Source organism: Orcinus orca, chromosome 11 (assembly GCF_937001465.1).
Source record: "Orcinus orca chromosome 11, mOrcOrc1.1, whole genome shotgun sequence".
Lineage (NCBI taxonomy): Eukaryota > Metazoa > Chordata > Mammalia > Artiodactyla > Delphinidae > Orcinus > Orcinus orca.
In genome coordinates, this window is record NC_064569.1 from 36,403,490 (window position 1) to 36,427,460 (window position 23,971).

At 39.0% G+C, this 23,971-nt stretch overlaps 1 protein-coding gene across 3 annotated transcripts in view; it reads left to right on the forward strand.

The window, feature by feature from the left end:
• The window catches only part of ANO6 (anoctamin 6), a 202,620-nt gene that overhangs the window by 103,039 nt on the left and 75,610 nt on the right, over nt 1-23,971 (forward strand). For all 3 annotated transcript variants that reach the window (XM_033436509.2, XM_004274428.3, XM_033436508.2), the window contains one exon: nt 8,284-8,412. In XM_033436509.2, the coding sequence (XP_033292400.1) occupies nt 8,284-8,412 (129 nt within the window). The remainder of the gene's footprint in view (nt 1-8,283; nt 8,413-23,971) is intronic.

The window sequence follows — 23,971 nt, forward strand, 5'->3', positions numbered from 1 at the left end:
CTTGTTTCATCACATCCATCACTTTATCATTCCTGACTTTATTGGGAATGTCTTACAGCTTAATCTCACCCACATTTCTTTCACCAGTGTTACCACTACCAGATGAGAACAGTGCAAGCAGATGATGGCTTTTTCTAGAAAAGGGAAAGTAAGAAAACAACCACTATAGGCCTTTTCACATTTTTCCTTTTCTTTTCCTTTTCTTTACTTGTTCGTCTTCTTTTCTGCAGATCACCTTTAAGGAAAGCTAAACAAAAGTTTTAAAAATGGCGTACCACCTGTGGGAAAACAGGAAAGCAAAACAAGTTTGAAGTCATGCTAATGCAAATCCCAATCCCAGCTAACTGTGGGTTTAAGGAAAAGTTCACTCGGAGTCCATCCTCCCTGAGAAGGCTCCAAACTAAGAATCTTCCCGCAAGAGAAAGCTTATTATCTTCCCTGGTTACTTAACTCCTTTTAAGGAAGCTTTATTTTAAAGGTCATTTCAAAGTTCTCTTTTCATATTTCCTCTAGCCTCGTTCATAAATTTTAAGAATATAATATTTAAAAACATATGAGAACTCTGTTTGCTAAAACTACTGCTTCCTTGGCACAGGCTAGAGGGAAATATTTAACAATAATTATGCCTGAGGCATTATGTCTCCACCCTCACCCTGTGTTTGAAACATGATGTTCTAATAATAGAACTCTAGAGTTTATTTTAACACAGGCAAAGGGAAACAAAGGCAAAATGCATATCCCAAATCAAGCCGTTGGCATGTGAGCATTCCCTCATGAGTATTAAAAAAAAAAAAGAAAAGAAGAAAGACGAAGAAGCAGCAGCAGTATTTTCATGGCACAGTCTAATATTATTTATAAAGGAACTACATCTATTTTTGATGGGAAATGACTGAAAATAGCCAGTTCCACTATTTGGAAACTACTTATAGCCATTTACAAATGTAAATTAGCAAGACAATTTTTTTGTTCAGTTTTAATTTCTTTTTTTTTAACATCTTTATTGAGTATAATTGCTTTACAATGGTGTGTTAGTTTCTGCTTTATAGCAAAGTGAATCAGCTGTACATATACATATATCCCCATATCTTCTCCCTCAGCAAGACAATTTTTTTAGGAATTTGTACATCATGGTTTCCCTGGTGGCACAGTGGTTAAGAATCTGTCTGCCAATGCAGGGAACACAGGTTTGAGCCCTGGTCCAGGAAGATCCCACATGCCACGGAGCAACTAAGCCCGTGCACCGTAACTACTGAACCTGTGCGCCTAGAGCCCGTGCTCCGCAACAAGAGAAGCCACCACAGTGAGAGGCCCGAGCACTGCATTGAAGAGTAGCCCCTGCTCACCGCAGCTAGAGAAAGCCTGTGCAACAATGAAGACTCAACGCAGCCAAAAATAAATTTAAAAAAAAAGAATTTGTACATCAGTTTTAAACTTGCAACAGAAATCATTTATAAACTAAATCAGCAGTAAGTTCTATATTCTAAAAAATTATGAGTCAAAATATATACTGATATTTGGTAGTTACACAGGGAGCATGTAAACTGTATTGGAAAGTATGTCCAGGGGCCAGTGACCTTCTCAAACTAGTATCACACATTCCAGTTAAATGTCTGCATTTCCAAAAACACGTCAGCACTGTTGAGCCTAGGGCTGGTAGACAGTGCCCTAGAGTATTTCTCTCTTTTCTTTTTGGGAAGTAACCGTATGGGCTGCTTCTGTATTACCATCCACCCACTTGCTCCTTTGCCAGCGTGGTCTTTAGTATCTCATGAGTAAAAACCAAGAGAATCTACTGAGAAGGGATTAAATAATAAGATAGTTCAGTTGGGTCAAGAACAGTAATTGGCATTTCAGAAAAGCATTAATGCAATTGGGCAGTACCCATAAAAATGTTAGTGCTCTCTAATTAAAAGGTGCAAATGAAAAAAAACCGGTATTTTAACTCTCATGGGAAAAGTGAAAAAGAGTGAAATCCAGTGAGGGAAAGGCACTTTCATACTCTGCTGTTGGAAGTGTTCATTTTTATAAATATTCTGGATGACAGTTGAGCAACATATATATCAAAAAACCTCTAAAAGGCTAGGTCCCTTAAAATCTGCTTCTAGAATTTAGCCTAAGAAAATAGTAATTGAACATGTGCACAGATACATATGTGTAAAGATGCTCCTTGCAGCAGTGTTTATAAAAGCAGCAAATTGGAAAGAACTTACATGTTCATCAGTGGAGGAACTGTTTAACTAAATGGTATTGCAACTACTAAACATGATGGTGCAGAGCTTTTTTTCAAGCTAGAAAAATGGCTGTGATGGGTGTTTTAACAGTACGTTTAGTATGGTATCATTTTAGTGAATGTGCATGTGTGTTTGTGTGTGCGTGAGAGAGAGAGATCCAAAATATTAAGCTCGGCTTATCTCTGGGAGATGGGATTACATATGACTTTTATTCATTCCTTTATACTTCCCTGTATCTTCAGATTTTTTTTTTGTATTGAGTATATATTACTTTTATCAGAAAAAAAAAAAAAGGTATATTTTCCTAAGAAAAAAGCAAACCAAGCTCCTGCTAAATGCAAAGTCTCAGCAGAGAACTCAGGGTGAACAAGACCCGGCCATTGGCCTTCAGAAGCTGAAAGTGTGTTTAACAGAGTGGGGAAGGAGACAGTGTGATTTGTACAAATATTATTCTGGGTCACTCCTAAGTTTACCCTGATTGTCACAGAGTCACCAACAGGGATGTTCTTGGACTCTCTAACAGACTTGGAATCCTCACTTCTAGATACACCTCCTCCTTGAACGAGCAGCTTTTCCACTGTACTTCTTTCCCGCCAGCACGTTCTTGAATGCCCCATCCAAGACACTCTGACGCATATCCCCCAACATGCGATTGACTGAGCTGACTTCCTGTGTGGCTCCCTTGTGCATCCATGTACTTCTCCTTATCCCTGGTACTAACGTGTTACTTCCTTTTCTCCCACCCCTGCTTCTCATAATACTAATCTTTCTACCTTCAGCATTCAGCCTTCCATGCCTGCAGTTCTTGGCATTTTTCTTTGTACTTTGTATTTTCTCACTATCAAGTGTTCTTATAGGCCGAGGAGGTGATCTGAATAAAAGGAATAAAAATTGATGTAGTCTCTGCTATCCCTTGCAGTAATTTTGCACACTTTATAAAGAAAAAAATGTTCCACTATCTCTTACGCCTTGAACCCGCCTGGACTCTGCTACAGTTAGGGAAAACACTAGAATATACCTCATTTATAACTGTGTGACATATAAATAAATTTTCATTATGTTCTATATTTCATGGGATCTAAATATTTACATAAAGGCTCTTGCTTCTAAACGTTTGTTTCCCTAAAACTTGCGATATACAGGGATTCAAGGTTTACTGAAAAATAGAAAATCCTATATTTTCACTTCAGTTTTTCGCTATAATTAAAGTTTTTTTTTTCCTGTTTTGTTCTTCCTGGAATTAACTACTTTGTTTTGCTAGTCTTGAAGACCGCAGAGAGCCACATGTGTTTTCCACATTCACATATCAGTTGCTCTTTAATTATGTGAGTGTTTTGATATTGTTTGTTTTTCATAGTGTAATTCCTCAACTATCATTGTTAGACAGTAAGACTTTTTGTGTCCTGCTTTCTGTAGAGGTTGAGACCACTAATCCAAATAAGCCTGGAACACTCTCTAATCTCATAGTAAATGACAGCCCTAACAGGGGCAGGAATAAACTGTTTGGAAATTCTCTAGAATTTTTTAATCTGATACAATCAGATAATATCACTTGCTGTCCAAGGCAAGTTTCCAACATCCTTACGCACAAATGAGAGTTTGAGCAGAGATCCCAAACTGATTGCTTTGTATCCAGATCTTGGACAAATCATTTAAAATTTGCATCTTAAACTCTAGGAGTAGATGCCTCTATTGTGAAATGGGACTTCCAATCTTGATTTTGCAGGATTTATTTGAGGACACATTTTGTTTATTTGAGGACACTTGAGAAGTGTGAGTTTGGACACATGTTGAGCAGCAAGTTCTTTCCTGGACTCACCAAGTGCTGATGCCAGGGATTCCAGGAGGGTGCTTAGTGAGATGGGCTGCTCGTCTCTAACTGACCTAAATGCCATGGAGCAGTTACACCCAGGCAGCTGTTTCCGCAGATCCTTTCCTTCCCTAGCCCTTCTTTCTCCAGCCGGAAGACAAGCCTCACCATTATGTAATCATCATGTGACCCTTCATGTACCCAAACATGTACCCATGTTCCTCCTGTTCAAGGAAAATCCAGATAACTTATGAGAAGTTCTCCTACCAAGTAATTTCAGTCATCCCTTGGTATTCACAGGGCGGTTACCAAAATCTTTGGATGCTCAAGTCCCTTATATAAGATGGTGTAGTAGTTGCATATAATGTATACACATCCTCCCATGTCCTTTGATCATCTCTAGATTACTTATACTACCTAGTACAATGTAAAGGCTGTGTAAATTGTTGTGAATACAATGTAAATGTCATGTGAATAGTTGTTGGCACACGGCAAATTCAAGCTTTGCTTTTTGGAACTTTCTGTATTTTTTTTTTTTTTTTTTTTTAGTCTGACGTTGGTTGAATCCACAAATTTCTGGCAGCGTAATTTTGCTGCTTGCATTTTTATCCTGATTTGGTTAAAAGAGCCCTTGGGCTGTTTTGTTGAAGGAGATGCCCTACAAATAGCAGGAGGAAAGAAGCCAGCTGAGAGCAGGGAGACCTGGGAAACATCAGTTGGGTACATTACACCCAACCTTTCTTATTCCTTCTCTCCTACACTACTCTGCCAGGAGCTTATTTCTCAGACCTCCCCTGGCTCAGACCAAGCATGTCTCTCTTCCCAAGTGTGAAATGTCAAAGCCAACAGTTAAAGACAGAGGTGGTCAGGTCACTCTTCTGCAATGGTTGGCAGCATTGTTTCTGTTTATTTTGATATAATGACAAATGAACATGGATAGTCTTTTTAACCACTGCAGTCTTTAAGTACACCTTTGGGTCAGATTGCTGCAAATGAGTAAATGGACGCTAAATTGGTGGAATCTAGTGTCCTCGGAACCAGAGAGGGCAATGGCTGTGAACAAATAAAACATATTATAGACTCTAAACTGTAATTAGAAATTTACTTCATATCTTTTCCAGGAAGGAAGAAGTATTAACAGCTAGAGACTCTGCTTACTTCCTTGGCATTAAAGACATTTGCCTAAGACCCTCAGGGTAACAATAAGTTACTCTGATGAGTATAAGAGTTAATAAGTTTCCTAGTGGGGAAGTCAGTAACCATACGTAAGCTCCAATCTCTAAAATGATTTGACCTGATAAATTTTAAACCATCTCTTAAAGTGTTTTTAAACTTAAGCTGCTGAACAGGAAAGATTGGGCTTCAGGGGTTTTTTGTATTTCATCTTGGTGCCATTTGACTTGGTAGAAAAGACTAAAGATGCAATTTTGAGTAGATTTTGAGAGGTCAGGACTAGAATAATCCAGCTCTGAATAATCAGTCATTTTGAAGAAGATTATCAATATTTATCCTAGGAAACTATTAAACTTTACTTCACAACTTTAGAAGAGGATTTTTTTTTTTCAATTTTTTTTTAGTTTTTTTGTCATTTCAATACCTGTTGGATGAGTCAGGCCTATACTGGAACTTATAACTGCAAAATCCAGCCTTTCTTTCTTTTCCAAGCAGTACTGTTTTGTTCATAGTTGAGTCTTTTCTATTTGGGCTAGTTCCCTTGTTTGTTAGATATTCTTTCTAGCCCAGCATTTTGTTTCTCCCTTCTCTTCCCAGTCACCTAGTGGAATGTTTTCTGCCAAGAGATGGGAAACGTGGATTTCACAGCCATACGAATTTGTCACTCTTTCCCCTGGCACTGCATTCTAATACCATATGAGAGTCTGACCTAGTTATTTCATACAGACAGTCTTGCCAAGCCAGTGGCGTTTTCCTCCAACAAAGGGCCGTGGTCTTCTATCATACAGGAGAGATGTGCATACAGACCTGATTATCTGGGACCTTGCTGCCAACCCGTGTGGCTGACCAAGGGCTGTGTGGGGAGGAATGCCTGGATCCACGTGCAGATGTGGTTCTTATTCCAGGCCTCATTCTTCAGAACGTGACTTCAGTGAGCTGTCAGATGCCACCAAAGAAAGGCACCAGAGTGTGGGCTCCAGAGAGCAAGCTGCTTTGGACACGTTTCAGACGTCTGTAACAATGACCAGGTTTTCATGACTATATTCCACCTTACTCCACTTCCCCTCGGCCTCATAGTTTTTTCCTCTACACACGGTTTTCCTCTAGCAACTGCCCAGGTTGTCACCAATAGTAACATCTTCACTGAAAGGAAGAGAAATTGAAGAGAGGAGGGGCCTCAAGAACTCCATGGCTGAAGTGAAAACAACAGGCCTTAGCATTTTTGTATAGCTTTTTTTTTAATGTATTTTAAAATTAATTATTTTTAATTGAAATATAGTTGATTTACAGTGTTGTGTTATTTTCAAATGTACACCACAGTGATTCAGTGATATATATATATATATATATATATATTCTTTTTCAGATTCTTTTCCTTTATAGGTTGTTATAAAATACTGAGTAGAGTTCCCTGTGCTATATAGTAGGTCCTTGTTGGTTATCTATTTTATATATAGCAGTGTGTATATGTTACTCCCAAAGTCCTAATTTATCCCCCCCACCCTTTCCCCTTTGGTAACCATAAGCCTGTTTTCTATGTCTTGTATAGCTTTAAGTACTCTTAACGTTTACTGGTTTTAAAGAGCTGAAATTGGAAATAAAAGAATTGGGTGGTAGCCTCAGCCTGGGACACTGATGTGTCTGTTTTTCTGGCCCCTCAGCGTCCCAGCTGGGAAAGGTCTCAGGCCAAGTCACACTGCTAGGCTGCTCTGTGGTAGAAAAGAGGAAAGGAGGGGCAAGTATCAGTTTGTATATGTTTAGCAAAAATATACATCTTCTCAAAAGTGTGAAGAAAACGGGAAACTCGTGGCGGTAAAATAAGGTGATTTGTGTAGTACTAACTGATGCTGAATGAAGAGAAGAATTAATCACATTTAATGATTAAGGGGTTCCATCAAATGACTGCAAAATGCAACCTCCCCATGACTTTTAATGGAAAAAAAATGAAAAATTGAAAAGTATTACTTGTCAGTTAAAAAAATATTCTGATTCTTAAGCAACATTCACATAAGCAGTATGACCAGATGTTGGAGAAACACAAACTCAAGCCTTTCCTTAGAGCAAATTAAAACAATTCTATCCAAATCCATAAGGTAATAGAGATTGTTTTAAACTGTATTAGGTCTGTGTTCTGCCGTTATGACTTTGTTTTTATGCCATAAGGCTTTTTTTTTTTTTTTTTTTTTGCGGTACACGGGCCTCTCATCTCACTGTTGTGGCCTCTCCCGTTGTGGAGCCCAGGCTCCGGACCTGCAGGCTCAGCGGCCATGGCTCACGGGCCCAGCCGCTCCGCGGCACGCGGGATGCTCCCGGACCGGGGCACAAACCTGCATCCCCTGCATCGGCAGGTGGACTCTCAACCACTGCGCCACCAGGGAAGCCCACGCCATAAGGCTTTTAAGCTCTAAATTAAAGGCTCATTTATTTGTTCTTGTTGCTGGGATTTTTGTTTGTTTGCTTGTTTTTTGCTAGGAGTGAGGGGGTATCTTGTGTGGATTTGGGGACAAATACCAATGACCAGTGTATCTTTTGTGTGTATCAAAGCATTTTCTGGCATTTGTTTAAGGTTATAAAATGATACTTTCTATAAAGTGATGAGGTTCAGAGAGAAGTCATGAAAATAGATGAAAAGGTTAGAAAATATGGTCAAGGTAGGATGAGATTTTCATAAACAGTGCTTTGTCTTAGATTTTTTTCTCTTGTTAAATGAACTTTGGTCCTTCCGATAGGCATCTCTGGTTACTGTGTTCATTTCCAAACTTGGTACTCCTTTTGCTCATCCAGGTGGGAATAATTCTGGGATAACTGTGTTACATTCATAATGCTGATGTTTTCCCATACATTTGTAGAATAATGCTAACTTGCTCAATTCAAGGACTTCTTTCACCAAGAACAGACTATGCTTGCAAAGATCATGTGACCATGCCCTCTTGGTCAAGTAACTAGTTATGGATTTATTTCTCTTTCTCTGTAAACATACTGATGTATCTATTAAAGCTAGAAAATAAACACTTATAAATTGGCACTTTTCAAAAAACTATATTAAAATTTATTTTTCTATCCACACAGGAAGAATTTAATGGAAAACTTGACTCCCTCTTTTTTAATGATGGTCAGCGAAGAATTGACTTTGTTCTAGTGTATGAAGATGAAAGTAGAAAAGAGACCAATAAAAAGGGTTCAAATGAAAAACAAAGGGTAAGTTTTTTATCCCATTTTCTTTTTATTCCTTATAATACTGTGAAATGAAGAAATAAAGTGCTATTTTTATGTAAGCAGTAAAGTGAAACTGGTGTTTGAAATATCATACAACAAACATACCTTCATATTTTCTCTGTTCATCATTCCCTTAAGGTATTGGTAACAGAAAAAAATTTTTTTTTAACTTTTTAAAGTTTGGAACAGAAACTTCCTCAGGCTCTTAAGCTGAAGGCGGACTTTCTTCAGAGGAATGGCACTTTCTATCTGTAGAAGAGATTTACATTAAAAGCACACTTGGCGATTTGCAACTAGGTATGAAAGGAAGCTGATGATTGACAATGACAGCGAGTGTAATAACAACCAGCATTCAGGGAGTGCCAACTCATGGATGGTCCGTGCATTTTGCCTGCATTTTCTCATTTAATCCTGAGAACAGTCTGTGAGGTGCCTTTTATTTTCATACCATTCTGGATGACAAACTTGATCCATAGGTTAAATGACTGCCCAAGTTCATGGACTCTAGTGTAAGAACCGGTGGAGCTATGGTTCAAACCCTTGTCCTGAATCTCGAACCTGTGCTCTTGGAACCTGACATTCAAATTCTAATTCTGCCGCTGTATTATATGAAATAATTCTAGTTGAGGTAACACTAGCCTCGGATTACAGTGGCTTAATAAAATAAAAGTTTACTTATTGCTCGTGTCAAACAAATGTGGCATCCCTATTTGGCACAATGGTTTGGGGATACAGGCAGGGCTTTGTTCCTTGCAGTCATTCAGGAACCCAGGCTGACGCAGAGGCTTTGCCATTTTCAACAGGTAGTTTCTAAGATCACCCTGAGCATCAATAAATGGTGGATGGGATGAGAGAGAGAAAGAAGAAAGTACTCGTGTTTCTTTACCTCTTTGGACTGGAACTGACTATATCAGTTGTGTTCACATTCTATTGGTCAGAACTCTGGAGGGTGGAAAGCATAGTTTCTGGCTGGAGAGCCATTTCTCAGTAGGAACTCCATGCTGTGGACGGGGAACATGAGTTTTTGGTGGAGAGCGGCTTGTCTTTGCCACAGCTACCAACTGGCTGTGTGACTTGGATGAATTTTCTTATCAGAATCGTATTTTTTAATTATGTTTGAGATGCCTATTATTTTTCCTTTTTTTTTTTTTTTTTTTTTTTTTTGTGGTACACGGGCCTCTCACTGCTGCAGCCTCTCCCGCTGAGGAGCACAGGCTCCGGACGCGCAGGCTCAGCGGCCGTGGCTCACGGGCCCAGCCGCTTCGTGGCATGTGGGATCTTCCCGGACCGGGACATGAACCCGTGTCCTCTGCATCGGCAGGTGGACTCTCAACCACTGCGCCACCAGGGAAGCCCCGATTTTTACATTTTGACGTCTCTGAAATCAGGGCACATCTTAAGAAAGGTGTATCATAATTTCATTGGCTGCATTTTTTCTTATTGGTACATAAAATATTGGCTCACTATACAACCAGTGACATGTTAGATTTAGGAAAATGGGAATCCCAGTACCTAGTCCAGAGGATTATGGTTAGGATTAAATAAAACAATTAAATTAAATAGATGTTAATTCTTATACCTTACCTTTTATTTGGGGTTTTCTTAAATGCACTGGTATGAAAAGGCATCACTCTCCTGTTTTTATATAATTTTATCACTAGAGGAAACTAGCTTACAGTGTTTTATCATTTTCCTGTGGACACTAAGATATCTTCTGTGCAGTCATGGTCACCATCATCAAATATTTATTAGGCATCCATATGCCAATGGAACAGAATTGAGCACTATATAAAGTAAGTTAACCAAACCTAATCCATTAAAGTATAGAGGAAACAGTTCTAGTTTTAGATAAGAGCTTCTCTGCCATGGTAAAGGAGTCCTAGAGCCTCTTACATTATTAATAAGGTCTGCATTTGCTTTACACAGAAACAAAGGTCCTGGAGTAACTCTCAAAAATCAAGAGAAAAAGAATCATCATTAATTTTGGCAATTCCTGAACTCATGGCTTGATACACCATGATGCTGGCTTTTGTAAGCTGTGCTTTGAAGTGTTTTGAGTCTCTGTTTATACATATTACTTAATTTAGAATTCAAAGCTTAGCTTTGGAATCACATTTTTATTAATTGGAAAATCATTTGCGCGCTCCATCATACTCCCTGTCAGGACGTATTCAGGATTTAACGTAACGCCAAGGAAAGGCAATTTCAAAATTCTTCTTTCTTTGAGAGGGAAAAAAAAAAGTATGTCTAAATCATATTGATTTCCTAAAACAACACCAAGGTTGTCTTTGCCAGGGGCTGATCTAAAAAGTATTGTTAAATTCTTGCTTAGCGGTGGAGAAAGATAGAACTGATAGGGCTATGAGTATTCAAAACATAGAAGAGCAGAAGACTGCATCTGCACATGAGCAAAATGGAAATTATTTTTCTACTCCAAATCTCCAAATATCATGTAACTTTGTCCCCTTGTATTAGTGAAAATACCTCAGAACTTCACACCTCCTTTTAAAAAGCGTAAACCATTTACGTTTAGATTACACATGAGGATGATCATAAGTTGTTCCAATAATAAGCGTTCGCTTAGCTAGTACTGCTGTCCGTGGCACAGAATCAGTTTGAATGTTTTTGTTTTGTTTTTTTTTACTGCAAGTAACAGGAAAACCAAACTCACAATGGCTTAAATGCTAAAAGGAAATAATAATTCTCTCATTTAAGAAATAGCCCGGACATAGGAGCATTTCTGAGTTAGGTAATTTATTGGCTTAATGAGGTCATCAGGAATTGAGGTTCATTTCATCCTTCCACTCTGCCATCCTCAAACGTTGGCTGTTCTTAAACTGTCTTCACTTTGTTACGTGATGTTTGCTGCATTTCCAGACATCCAGAGGCAGAAAGAGGGAATGCCCTTTCTCATGGTCCTTTTGAAGGGAGAAGAAAGCTCCCCTCTTCCTTTTACTGTTGACTGTCTATCACAGGTCTGTTCCTAAACCAACTACTGGCAAGACGAATGGAATGACCGTCATTAGCATGGACTAATCAAGACTAGTCTTTCCTCTCTTGAATCACCTGATCGCCCAGTATCTAACAAAACCATCAGGCTTTTCTTAGCAATGAAGAAGGGAGAATGGCTGTCGAATAGGCAGCCCCAGCAATGTCTGGCACAGCACATGATTAAATATATATAAATAGGTTTGCTCTATGTTGTGAAGAGCAAAAATGTTTTAAATAAAACAAATTACCATGTACTTTTCGAACTCCTCCTGCTCAGTTTTGTTAGTCACGCTCTCTTCCATTTCCTTTATCCAAGACTGCTAACCAGTGACAGAACTGATCGATTCTGAATTTCATTTTGTCTGACACTTGGCCTCCCTTCAAACAGATGTGTTTATGACCAAGTAATGGTATAATGCAGATGATGGTAAAGAGGGTAGAAAGGTCTAGATAGCACAATAACAGTATAAGAAATCCTGAATGTGTTACTATTTATCGATATTTACTTTTTTATCAGCAGAATCCATTCCTAAAAGTTGATGGAAAGTTTATTTCCTTGAAGGTTATGAAAAGTTTATATATGGAATTATAAGTTTGTATTGTATATCTGACCTTAAGAATTCTTTAGTGGATCTGGCCAGTGGAGACTACAGAATAAGAAATTTTCCAAAAATGAGTGTTGAATTAAATTATATCCAAACTTTCAAATTATGTGAGACAACTGACTAATTGGTTACAGATCCTTTGAGCTTTTTTTTTTTTTTAATTAATTTATTTATTATTTTTGGCTGCGTTGGGTCTTCCTTGCTGCGTGCGGGCTTTCTCTAGTTGCAGCGAGCGGGGGCTGCTCTTCGCTGCGGTGTGCAGGCTTCTCATTGCAGTGGCTTCTCTTGTTGCAGGGCACGGGCTCTAGGCGTGTGGGCTTCAGTGTGGCTGGTGAACTGTAGAGCACAGGCTCAGTAGTTGTGGCACACGGGCCTAGTTGCTCTGCGGCATGTGGGATCTTCCCGGACCAGGGCTCGAACCCCTGTACCCTGCCTTGGCAGGCGGATCCTTAACCACTGTGCCACCAGGGAAGCCCCCTTTGAGCTTTTAAAACTGTTGTCCATTGTTTTAGATGACTTATCATGAGGCTGGAACTCTACCCAGAAGCTAAATGAGATCTCTTTGCAAATGGTTAAAAGTTCATCAAAAAGTTCTAATTTGTTGAACACAGTACGTCACTCCATTTATTGAGGTTTTACATACTTTAGTAAAGTTTTTAGTAAAGTTTTATAATAATATCTTACATACTTTAGTAAAGTTTTATAATAATATCTATAATAATATCTATGAGGATCTTATACATTTTATTAGCTATTATATTAAATTTTTGTTGCTGTTGTCAGACATTTTAAATTGCAGTTTGTGATTGATTATTGTGTGTGTTAAAAAAGAATATTGGTTTTTTATAAGTTGTATCTAGTTACCTTGATAAACTTTTTAGTTCTAATAGTTTCTAATGCTTGTTTTAAGTTTTCTCAAAAGAAGACCATATTGTCTACAAGTGACAGTTTTGCTGTACCTTTCTTTATACTTCATTCTTTTTCTTGTCCAAGTGATATGGCTAAGACCTCTTGAATAAAACCAGTAACACATAGTAGTTGTAAGGCCAACTGGCCCGAGGCAGGGGAACACAATCAGATTCACAGGTTGCATCAGACCGAAACTCTCTGGACCACCCAGTTCCAGAAACTGACCTGGGGACTTTGCACCCGGCCCAGCCTTCCCGCCTTTCGAGGTACAGGACTAACGGTCCCCCAGGATACCCGAAAAGACCACCAAATAAGGAACACCCTGCGCCCTCCCAGATTCACCACACCCCTTTCCCTTCTTCCCCTATAAAGTCTTGCCCAACCCTCACCCAGGTGCGACTTCTCTGGCCCCTTTCTCTCAGAGTGAACCTCGCCCGGGAGCGCTCCCTAATAAAGCTCACTTGAAGCTTTCCTCTGTTTTGCAGTGCCGTTTGTTAAGATCCGACCTTACAGTAGTCACCACTGTATTGCTGATTTTGATGCAAATGGTTGTAAAATTTCACCATTAAATATCACATTTACTATAAATTTTTGGTAGTTTTCTTTTAAAAAGTTAAAGGAGTTCCCTTCTAGTCCTAGGTTGCTGTGAGTTTTTATAATTGGGTTTTAAAAGTTATCAAATGCTTTGTTTTTTGTATCAAGGTGATCACATTGCTTTATTTATCAGTAAATCTTATGTGCATTAAGTATATGATTATTTGTGGTTAATAAGATGATAACTAACAGTATAGATAACTCAAACATCATTCACTATTGGCTTTAACATGCAATGTATCATTTTTATAGTCATTAGCTTCCTGCTTATGCTAATACTACATTAACATAGTTTATTTATAATTCACTAAAAAGTATTTGAGGTCACTTACAGAATATACCAAAAATGTAGATGAGGAAATCAAGGTGACAGAAATGTAAAAGCCAGAAAAAGAAAATGAAGCCATGTGTCAAAGTAATAAATAAAATGATTTATTATTAACCATAAGGTCCTGTTCAGAACTGAAGAGTTCATCTGCAAATTTGCCTCTGAGTTTCCTAGTAGCCAAAGAAAATAGAGGATGTTGTCAATAGCATGGTTTAAAGTTTCAACACAATAAAAGCAAAACTGGTTGTTCAAAAGAAATACAATCTTTCTGGTCTAAAGATCCCCCAGAAAGAAATTTGTCCCTTGGAGCCTCCTAAAGGGGAAGGCATGATTGAGTTGACTTAATGTTGCCCTTCACTCTCCAAATTGAAAAAATTAAGGGATGGCAGAAGGGGATTATGAAGAATCAGAATCATATTAAAAAATTCTTGGTAATGACATATTTGCTACAAATAGTCCATGAAAAATATTAGGCTAGGTTAAGTGATGATGGCAACCAGCGTTGGGTGGTCTCACCTTCTCAGATAACTTTTGGTAGGTGTTCTGTCTTTTGTTTTCGGGTATGAAATCAGGTTTAGCTTTAAGTCCTTAAAATTTTAGACTAAAGCAGGGAGCTCTTTATATTTTTATCGTCTTCCTTTACACCCTACTTGCTTAAACTAAGATTGTAGGTTAAAAGGAATAAATTAAATTAGAATCAGCAGTTTCAAATTACAGCTACAAGATGTGTTGCTGGTATAAGCATATTTGGTTTTATTTTTGAGTACTCAGCACGAGAGCAGTGAATCCGAATCTTGATTCTTAGTTCCAAAATAGGAAGTGTCCTTGGGCTCAATCCTTAAAAACAGACAAACAAGACAGTGAAATCCTGAAAAGTAAAATCTGATTATCCCATTTCATCTCAGAAAGATGTGGAGAAGAGAAAATCCTTTTCCCGATTAGTCCTCATGAGTTAGTTTTGAATGAAGCTGTCATTTGCCCTGGTCCCAACAGTCACCTGTGTCTCACTTTTTAAAGGGTCGTCTGTAAAAGGATGAAGGGTTGGAAAAAATCAACTATACCAAATTCTCAGGCTTGAAGGGGATAAATAATCATAAAAGAAAGCTGCTTATATGCACAGAAAAGATATGTCCTAAAAAAATAGTATAAACTTGTCTGATGATAAGAGGCATCTGCTTTGCTTGTTGAAACTAGATTATCCAGGCCCCATCCTGTGCGTACTGAGCCGGAATCTCCAGGAGAGGGGCCCTAGAATCTGCCTTTTAAGCAAGCGCTCCAGGTTGTTCATATAAACAGGTAGGTTAGTTTGGAAAACATTGCCCTGAAGTATTTACAATAGTTGTCTTAGTGGATTGATAACAGATGATTTTTTTCCTTCTCAGAAAACATCTGTTTTCTGAGTTACCATTTGTTTATTTTTGTAATTACACCAAAAATGTTAATTTAAAAAGAAAAGTTGGAAATAAGCTTCAGGTAAATATTCACTTCCTTTCTATGCTTACCATTTAGGATGCTCGTCTGTTTTCTGTCCCTTGTGAACATACCTCACCTACTTGGGTAAATCCCTCATCAGATCAGGCCCGCTAATGTTCAATGTTTTATCACCAACACGTGAATTTAAATTAAGTCCCAATTAAATAATTTATTCCTGCTTACCAGAACTTCTTGCGCACATGATATATAAGTAATAAGAAGCACTTTGAGTAATGAGAGTAGTTTTTTTGCACAAATTATGTACCTTTGTCTTATTTCTCATCCATCTTCATAGGCGTAACAGAGATTGGCAGATTCAAAGATACAATGATGGTACCATGAGTATTTTTCCTAACAAAGCTGGAAGAATATTTGAAATTAATCTATTCATATATTTCATTAATCCCTACTTGTTTATGCTGATTTATTATCATCACAGTGTATTTAGTAATCTTACTTCCTAGACATTGCAACCCCTGCTTTTTATGCTTAAAAGCTAGGTGACATAAAGCAAATGGTAAAAATTGGTGTTTAAAATCAGTATTATTACTGTATAATTCAAAAGCAAGTCCTTCCCAACAATGACTTTATCAAGCCGAACGAGATGTGTAATCTCAGGTGCTTAGGGGACAGAAAGCTGCCTTAATTATGCCAGTCTGTCCTTTGTGATTTTGATTGCTTTATTCTTTATTTCTCTGACAGCTTTATTAACATCCCCAAAGAGGTATGAATAAAATTCCAGTTTCTGGGGTGGGATAAGTGCTCTTGTCCTTCTCTACTTAAAACCCCCAGGACCATTCTCCACTGACAGTAGTAGAATCATATGCATCTTTTTGTGATGTCCATAAGTCCTCAATGATTACAGTCACTTTGGATTTGCTAGAAGTAGGTTAAAAAAAAAAAGATCCAGGTTACAGTCCCAGTGAATTTGCTCCCCTAGAGATAGAGGAACTTACAGCACCATCTAGTATATGGCTGGGCTTTTCTCAGAACCAGTGAGTCTGGTTTAGTCATTTTGTGCTGCCAAATACACATCATAGACTATAAACATAGGTTTAGGTTCTTACATGTAAGGGTTCCAATAAGGCACATAGATAATTTTTAGCTAAAACTTGTGTGGCCTCAGATATTCAACAAATATTTATTGAGCAATGGCTATGTCAGGCAGTATGCAATATTAATTTTCTTTCATTTTTAACATGGAAGACAGCTCTACCCTAATTTTTTTAAATGTCAAGAACACTGTTACACTTTTTGACATAAACCACAGCAAGATCTTTTTTGACCCATCTCCGAGAGTAATGGAAATAAAAACAAAAATAAACGAATGGAACCTAATTAAACTTCAAAGCTTTTGCACAGCAAAGGAAACCATAAACAAGACGAAAAGACAATCCTCAGAATGGGAGAAAATATTTGCAGATGAAACAATGGACAAAGGATTAATCTCCAAAATATACAAACAGCTCATGGAGCTCAGTATCAAAAAAACAAACAATTCAATTAAAAAATGGGTGGAAAACCTAAATAGACATTTCACCAAAGAAGACATACAGATGGCCAAGAGGCACATGAAAAGCTCAGCATCACTAATTGTTAGAGAAATGCAAATCAAAACCACAATGAGGTATCACCTCACACCAGTCAGAATGGCCATCATCAAAAAAATCCACAAACAATAAATGCTGGAGAGGGTGTGGAGAAAAGGGAACCCTCTTGCAGTGTTGGTGGGAATGTAAATTGATACAACCACTACGGAGAACAGTATGGAGGTTCCTTAAAAAACTACAAATAGAACTACCATATGACCCAGCAATCCCACTACTGGGCATATACCCTGAGAAAACCATAATTCAAAAAGAGACATGTACCACAATGTTCATTGCAGCACTGTTTACAATAGCCAGGACATGGAAGCAACCTAAGTGTCCATTGACAGATGAATGGGTAAAGATGTGGCACATATATACAGTGGACTATTACTCAGCCATAAAAAGAAATGAAATTGAGTTATTTGTAGTGAGGCCGATGGACCTAGAGTCTATCATACAGAGTGAAGTAAGTCAGAAAGAGAAAATAAATACCGTATGCTAATGCATATATATGGAATCTAAGAAGAAAAATGGTACTGATGAACCTAGTGGCAGGGCAGAAATAAAGACACAGATGTAGAGAACGGACTTGGGGACATGGAGGGGGCGGGGAAGCTGGGATAAAGTGGGAGAGTAGCACTGACATATATACACTACCGAATGTAAAACAGCTAGTGCGAAGCAGCAGCGTAGCACAGGGAGATCAGCTCTGTGCTTTGTGATGACCTAGGGGGTGGGATAGGGAGGATGGTAGGGAGGCTCAAGAGGGTGGGGATATGGGGATATATGTATGCATATGGCTGATTCACTTTGTTGTACAAAAGAAACTAACACAGTATTGTGAAGTAATTATACTCCAATAAAGATCTATTTAAAAAAAAGAAAACACTGTGACTTATCCAAGTGTAAATTCTACAGAGCAGTAAAGCTGATGATTTCATGTTAAATTGAAGCAATCTTTTCTTAAGTAAGCAGTCTTCTCCTGATATGTACCTGTTTGACAAATATAGCACATATGCTAATTTACTTTAGCTACCTGACAAACCAAGAAAATTTTTTGATCAATTTTTAAAATATTCCACTAGTTCTTTATGAATTGCCATGCCAAAGGGAAATAACAAGAACTGTCTTATCAGAGTTACACCAAGGTGATATGTTAACATGTTTAAGCAAATAAAAATGTTCTATCCTTGATTCAACTATTTAAGTATTTATAGTTAGTAGTAAAATAGAGGGCATTATAAACCAACTCCAAGGTCTACCAGTTATTGAGAGATACCAGGTAAATTTCGCAGGAGTTCTTTGTAAAGAACCAAATAAGAACTAAAATAGGATAAATTAGTACAACTTTTCTCTGTGGCAGTACAGCAGTACATATTAAAGAAATTAAAATTACATGCACCTTCATAATTGTGAAAAATTAGAAACAACCTAAATATCCAACAATTTGAAAAAAATAATCTGTTTCTGTTTTGTATATACATTCATTTGTATTATATTTTAGATTCCACATATAAATGCTATCATATAGTATTTGTCTTTCTCTGTGTATCTTATTTCACTAAGCCTAATAATCTCTGTTGCTGAGATTATTGTCCATTCATGTTGCTGCAAATAGCAGTATTTCATTCTTTTTATGGCTGAGTAATATTCCATCGTGTGTGTGTGCATGCGTCTGTGTATGTATCACGTCTTCTTTAAGCTAGTCGTTGGGTTGCTTCCATGTCTTGGCTATTATAAACAGTGCTGCTATGAACACTGGGGTGCATGAATCTTTTCAGAGTTTTTGTTTTTTCCCAGTATATACCCAGGAGTGGAATTGCTGGATAATATAGCAGTTGTATTTTTAGTTTTTTGAGGAAACTCTATATTGGCTTCCCTAGTGGCTGCACCAATTTACATTCCTACCAGCAGTGTACAAGGGTTTCCTTTTCTCCACATCCTTGCCAGCATTTGTTATTTGTCGACTTTTTAATGATAGCCATTCTGACAGGTGTGAGATAATATCTCATTGTGGTTTTGATTTGCATTTCTCTAATAATTAGTGATGTTGAGCATCTTTTCATGTGCCTGTTAGCCATCTGTATATCTTCTTTGCAAAAATGTCTGTTCAGGTCTTCTGCCCATTTTTAAATCAGGTTGTTTGTTTTTTTCTTTTTTTGATATTGAGTTGTATGAGCTGTTTATATATTTCGGATATTAGCCCCTTGTTTGTCTCATTGTTTGCAAATATTTCCTCCCATTCCATAGGTTGTCTTCTCCTTTCACTGATGTGTCATTTGCTGTACAAAAGCTTTTAAGTTTGATTGGGTCCTATTTGTTTATTTTTGCTTTCATTTCTTTTGCCTTGGGAGACTGATCTAAGAAGATATTGCTGTGATTTATGTCCAAGAATGTTTTGCCTATATTCACTTATAGGAGTTTGGTGTCATATCTTATATTTAGGTCTTTAAACCATTTTGAGTTTATTTTTGTGTATGGTATGAAGGGATGTTCTAATTTCATTGTTTTACCTGTAGCTGTCCAGCTTTCCCAGCACCAGTTGTTGAAGACACTGTCTTCTCCATTGTATATTCTTGCCTTCTTTGTCATAGATTAATTGACCATAAGTTCATGGGTTTATTTCTGGGTTCTCTATTCTGTTCCATTGATCTGTGTGTCTTTTTCTGAGCCAATACCTTGTTGTGTTGATTACTGTAGCTTTGTAGCATAGTCTGAAGTCTGGAAGGGTTATACCTCCAGCCTTACCTCATTCTTTTTTCTCAGGATTGCTTTGGCAATTCTGGGTCTTTTGTGGTTCCATATAAATTTCAGAATTATTTGTTCTAGTTCTGTGAAAAATGTCATGGATATTTTGATAGGGATTGCCTTAAGTCCGTAGATTGCTTTGAGTAATATGACCATTTTAACAATATTAATTCTTTCTCCAGAGAATGAAAAGGATATACATCCATCAGATATCAAAGAAAGTAGTCTGAGGACCAGGACAATGTAGTGGTATAAAGAGTCAAGAAGAGGGAGGGCTAAATGACTCATATTTAAGATCCATTTCCTGGAGTTCTGGTAAAATGGTGTCATTGGTATCCCACTAGAGGGATTAAGATGTCACTGGGTGCACATTGTGGAAGCCAAGTGATTGGGGTTGCTTATTTTTGTTCTGATGTTTGATTATTAAAAGAGGTGAGCCTCTAAGGCTTACAAGGTAGAGAGGATTTTTTTTTTTTTTTTTTTTTTTTTAAGGAATAAAGGAGGTTGAGCGTATTTGAAAGCAGAGAAAGAAGGTAATGTTGGCTGACATGTCTACAGAGCTTGTGTGTCAAGCCTCATGCTGAGGACTTTATACCCATGATCACATTTAATCCTTAAAAAAAAAAAAAAACCTCAAGATGAAGCTATTTCCTTTACCACCTTTGAGATGAAGCCACTGATACCTGCAGAGTTTATTTGCCCAACATCACAGAGCTAGCAAATGGCAGAAGCAGGATTTGAATTTTCGCTCGGAATCTTAACCATTATGCCCAGGCGTAAAAGGAAGACCAGTACTACAAGAGCTAAGGGGCAACTGGTAGACTAAAATCGAGAGGATGGAGTCCTGTGAAGGTGATAAGGAGTCATGACCTCAACTGGAAATCCCACAGAGGAGGAACTATGTCTAACTCGCACTATGTGGCTTGTCACGGTCATGGTTGATGCAGCTGATACAACCGAGACAGGAGTAGTTTGTGTTTGGTATGTGTGATGACAGAACTGACCTCTCACGGGGCCGGTTCCTTCCAGGTTCTCTGAACTGGCCCCCCTTTGTCATCTCATAATTCAGATTCCTAGGGGTCAGGAAGCCTCTTCCTGTTCTGGATGCCCCAGAGCTATCTGGTGCTAGCACATTCCAGAATTAAACTGTATCTGTCCTTCTCTGTCATGTCCTATAACGCCCGTAAGTAAAAGTTCATGGAGCACTTGGGGGTGGGGGGTCCCTCAGGGAAGAGGAGCCCAGTTGCTGCACTGCAGTGATCTGTATTCTTCAGTCAGTCCCCACATAACAGGCAACCACCCACCCACCATCCACTCAACTTACTCATTCTTTCACCAGACATTTATTGCCTGTTTATTCTACTTTAGGCCCATTCTAAGCACCAAGGATATCGAGATCAAAAGACAGGCATCTCTGGGGGCGGCAACGGTAACTGAAGAGCAGCCAGGACTGAGGCAGGATTTCATATTCTTAAAGATGGGAAACATTTAAGGTGTTTGTTGGCTAAGAGCAATGAGGAGAAAGGACTGAAGAGAAGAAAAGATATTGCCGAAGCAAGCTCAGGAAGGATAGGAAAAGGGAGTAATCTCCTGACACCGGAAGAGAGATGGTGTCTACCCATGAGAGGTAGAGAGAAAGGCATGTGCAGGACTTTGCGTGAGCGGCTGCATTTGTCTGAGGAAGGAGGCGACGGCACTTGTGGAGTTTGGGAGTGAGGTGTGGAATGCGACGAGCACCTTCAAAGTTTGGAACCGCTCCCCAGTGGAGGAGGGGGGCAAGGAAGGAGACAGCTGTGCCTCATGGCAGCCTGTGATGGGAACCGTGGAATTCCAGTAAAGCCAGTTAACACAGTTTTGTGGTTTCTCGTTACCAGCACTTCGTTGTTCACACACCCATTAAGCCACAGGAGAAGCCCCTCTTTTGAATGATTCTCCTAGTCTTCTAACTAGAAGGAGGACGTTTGTTCATAAGAGCTAAAATCCTTGGGTCTGAGCCTTCACGTCCTAACTGAAATTATTCCTGACTCCTAGAGGATACAGAAGACAGTTGGATTCTGCTTATGACCTGCTAGTGAGATGATCTGGGTTGCCCCTTGTACAGCCTAAGGCTGAGTGATCTCCCTGGAAAGAGAGGAAGTCAGAGTGTCCGGTCTACACAGAACACCCCTCCCTCCACTGCACAGTGATTTCGGTTTTAGGCTAACAAGTGTTCCCTAGTTCGTGGTTACTCCTTTAGGATTCTTACTGGCAACAGAAATGAGCTCTAATTTAAGCAGACAAAGAGTTTATCAGAAGAATGTTAGGGGGCTCACAGGTTCATTGGAAGGCTTGGACAAACAAGCCTGGAGACGAGACTGCCAGAGGCAATGCCCCAAATCCCACTACACAGCTGGTCTGGGAGAAAGCGTGGTTGCTCCCCGGGGCCCAGAGCTGCTTCTGGCGCCACTGACCAGCAGTGCTCCCCCAAAGCTCCTGCCAAAACCTCTGTCACTGCTGTCTCTGGAACAGACATCCGCTCTCCCAGCTACCCCAGAACGGGTTCTGCGTGGCCTGACTTCTTTGCATCTCTAGCTTCTGACTCAGAGTCTAGAGTGGGTGGTCTGATTAATAGCGCCTAGCTCATGTGCCAGTAGCTGAACTTCATAGGAGACAAAGAACGGGAGTGTTTCTGTTTTTATCTGCTGTAGGGGACGTGGGCTGTGCTGGGAGTTAAAATGTTGAGTGGCCAGAAAGAATGACAGATGTCCATTACAGTGCCGTAGACCCATGAATGCGTGTTCCAGTCCTTCTGTATTGGGGAAAATTCTAGGTCACTGAACGCTGAGTTTCTCTGTAGTTCCTCTACAGCGGACTTTCAAATTCTTCTTTGAATCTTCAGCACTTTGAAGGATACTCCCAGGAAATGTTTGTAGAACAAATTAATACATGTTTGTTGAGTATATTCTTTCAACAAACACATATTGGGCATATACTCGTGCCAAGCACTTTGTCAGGCGTTGTTTGAAGGATCAGAAAAGCTTTTACACAGTGGTAAAGGAAGAAGCCATCAGGAACAAGGACTGGGCTGCCATGCAGGAATCACAATATAAGGATTTGGGTCTAAGGTGAAGAAATACTGCTTGGGTACAAAGCAAGGTGGGTCTGAACCAGCTTCCCATTTGACGTTGGGGATAAGGTGGAGGTGGGGTGGAGAGGGCTGAGAAACATAGCAGGGTGGATTGCAGAGATGGGGGATGGGAGACTGGCAGAGTGGACGGCCACCTGCTGGGAACAGAATGGGAAAGTGGCACCTCCAGGCGCCCTGGCTCTCATCTCACTGGGCTTTTCTAGGCAAGTTCGGCTTGTTCATTTATAGCACTTGCTGGTTTTTCTCTAAGTGACTCTTCTGTGCTCAAGTTGTAACAAATAAGTTTGTTATATTTGTAAAGCTCTTAGAACAGTGTCTGGCACAGTAAATACTATGTAACTATTCATTAAACATATGAAAATAAAGCAATATTCTGTTTCTAATACTTCCACAAAATATGTTAGGGATTCCACTGGGACTCACATTTAGTCAAATGCTAGGTGTATTTTTTCACCTTTGACCTTCTACATAAGCACCTACTTTACATTTATTAGGTGCTTTTCATGTTCTAGGCACTGTCTGTAGCACAGCAGCTCAGCACTCCCTCTGCCCATTCACAGTTGGCAAATCTTGAGTGTTGCTCCCTGGGCAGAGTGCCCTGACTGTCTGACCCACTGGATTACCTAGACAATGACCCAGTAATTCTTCTCTATCTTGTTGAACGCTGAAGTTAAAAACTGAAATTAATGCAGCTTTTTCAGTTGTCTTCAGTGGGAGAATTGGTCCAATTCACCTCTTGTGATTATTAAAGATGGAAATTCTAGTTGATGTGGTTTAAATCATATAATCCTCATGAGAACCTCAGAAGGAAGCCAGTGAAGTTTTCTCCATTCTACAGATGAGGAAAGTGAGGCAAGGGAGTTTAGGTTTCCTGCCAAGGGTCAAAGAACTAATAGGTAATGGCATCACATTTGAACCCAGGCAGGCTGGTTTCAGACCCTATGTGGTTAAGCTCTATGTCCACTCATTTTCTTCTTTTCATAAAGCAGCATAACTCCTTCGTCATCAAAAGCATTCTTTTCAAAGGTCAAATGAGTCTCTACCTTTACATGCTTCCCTTACAAGTTAGCACACAGCTTAGCAAAAGCCTAGCCAGATAGAACTTAATATCAATAAATAAGGTGTATCCTGTATCTTTTTAAATGGTCGTGCAATATGGACAGATATATTATCA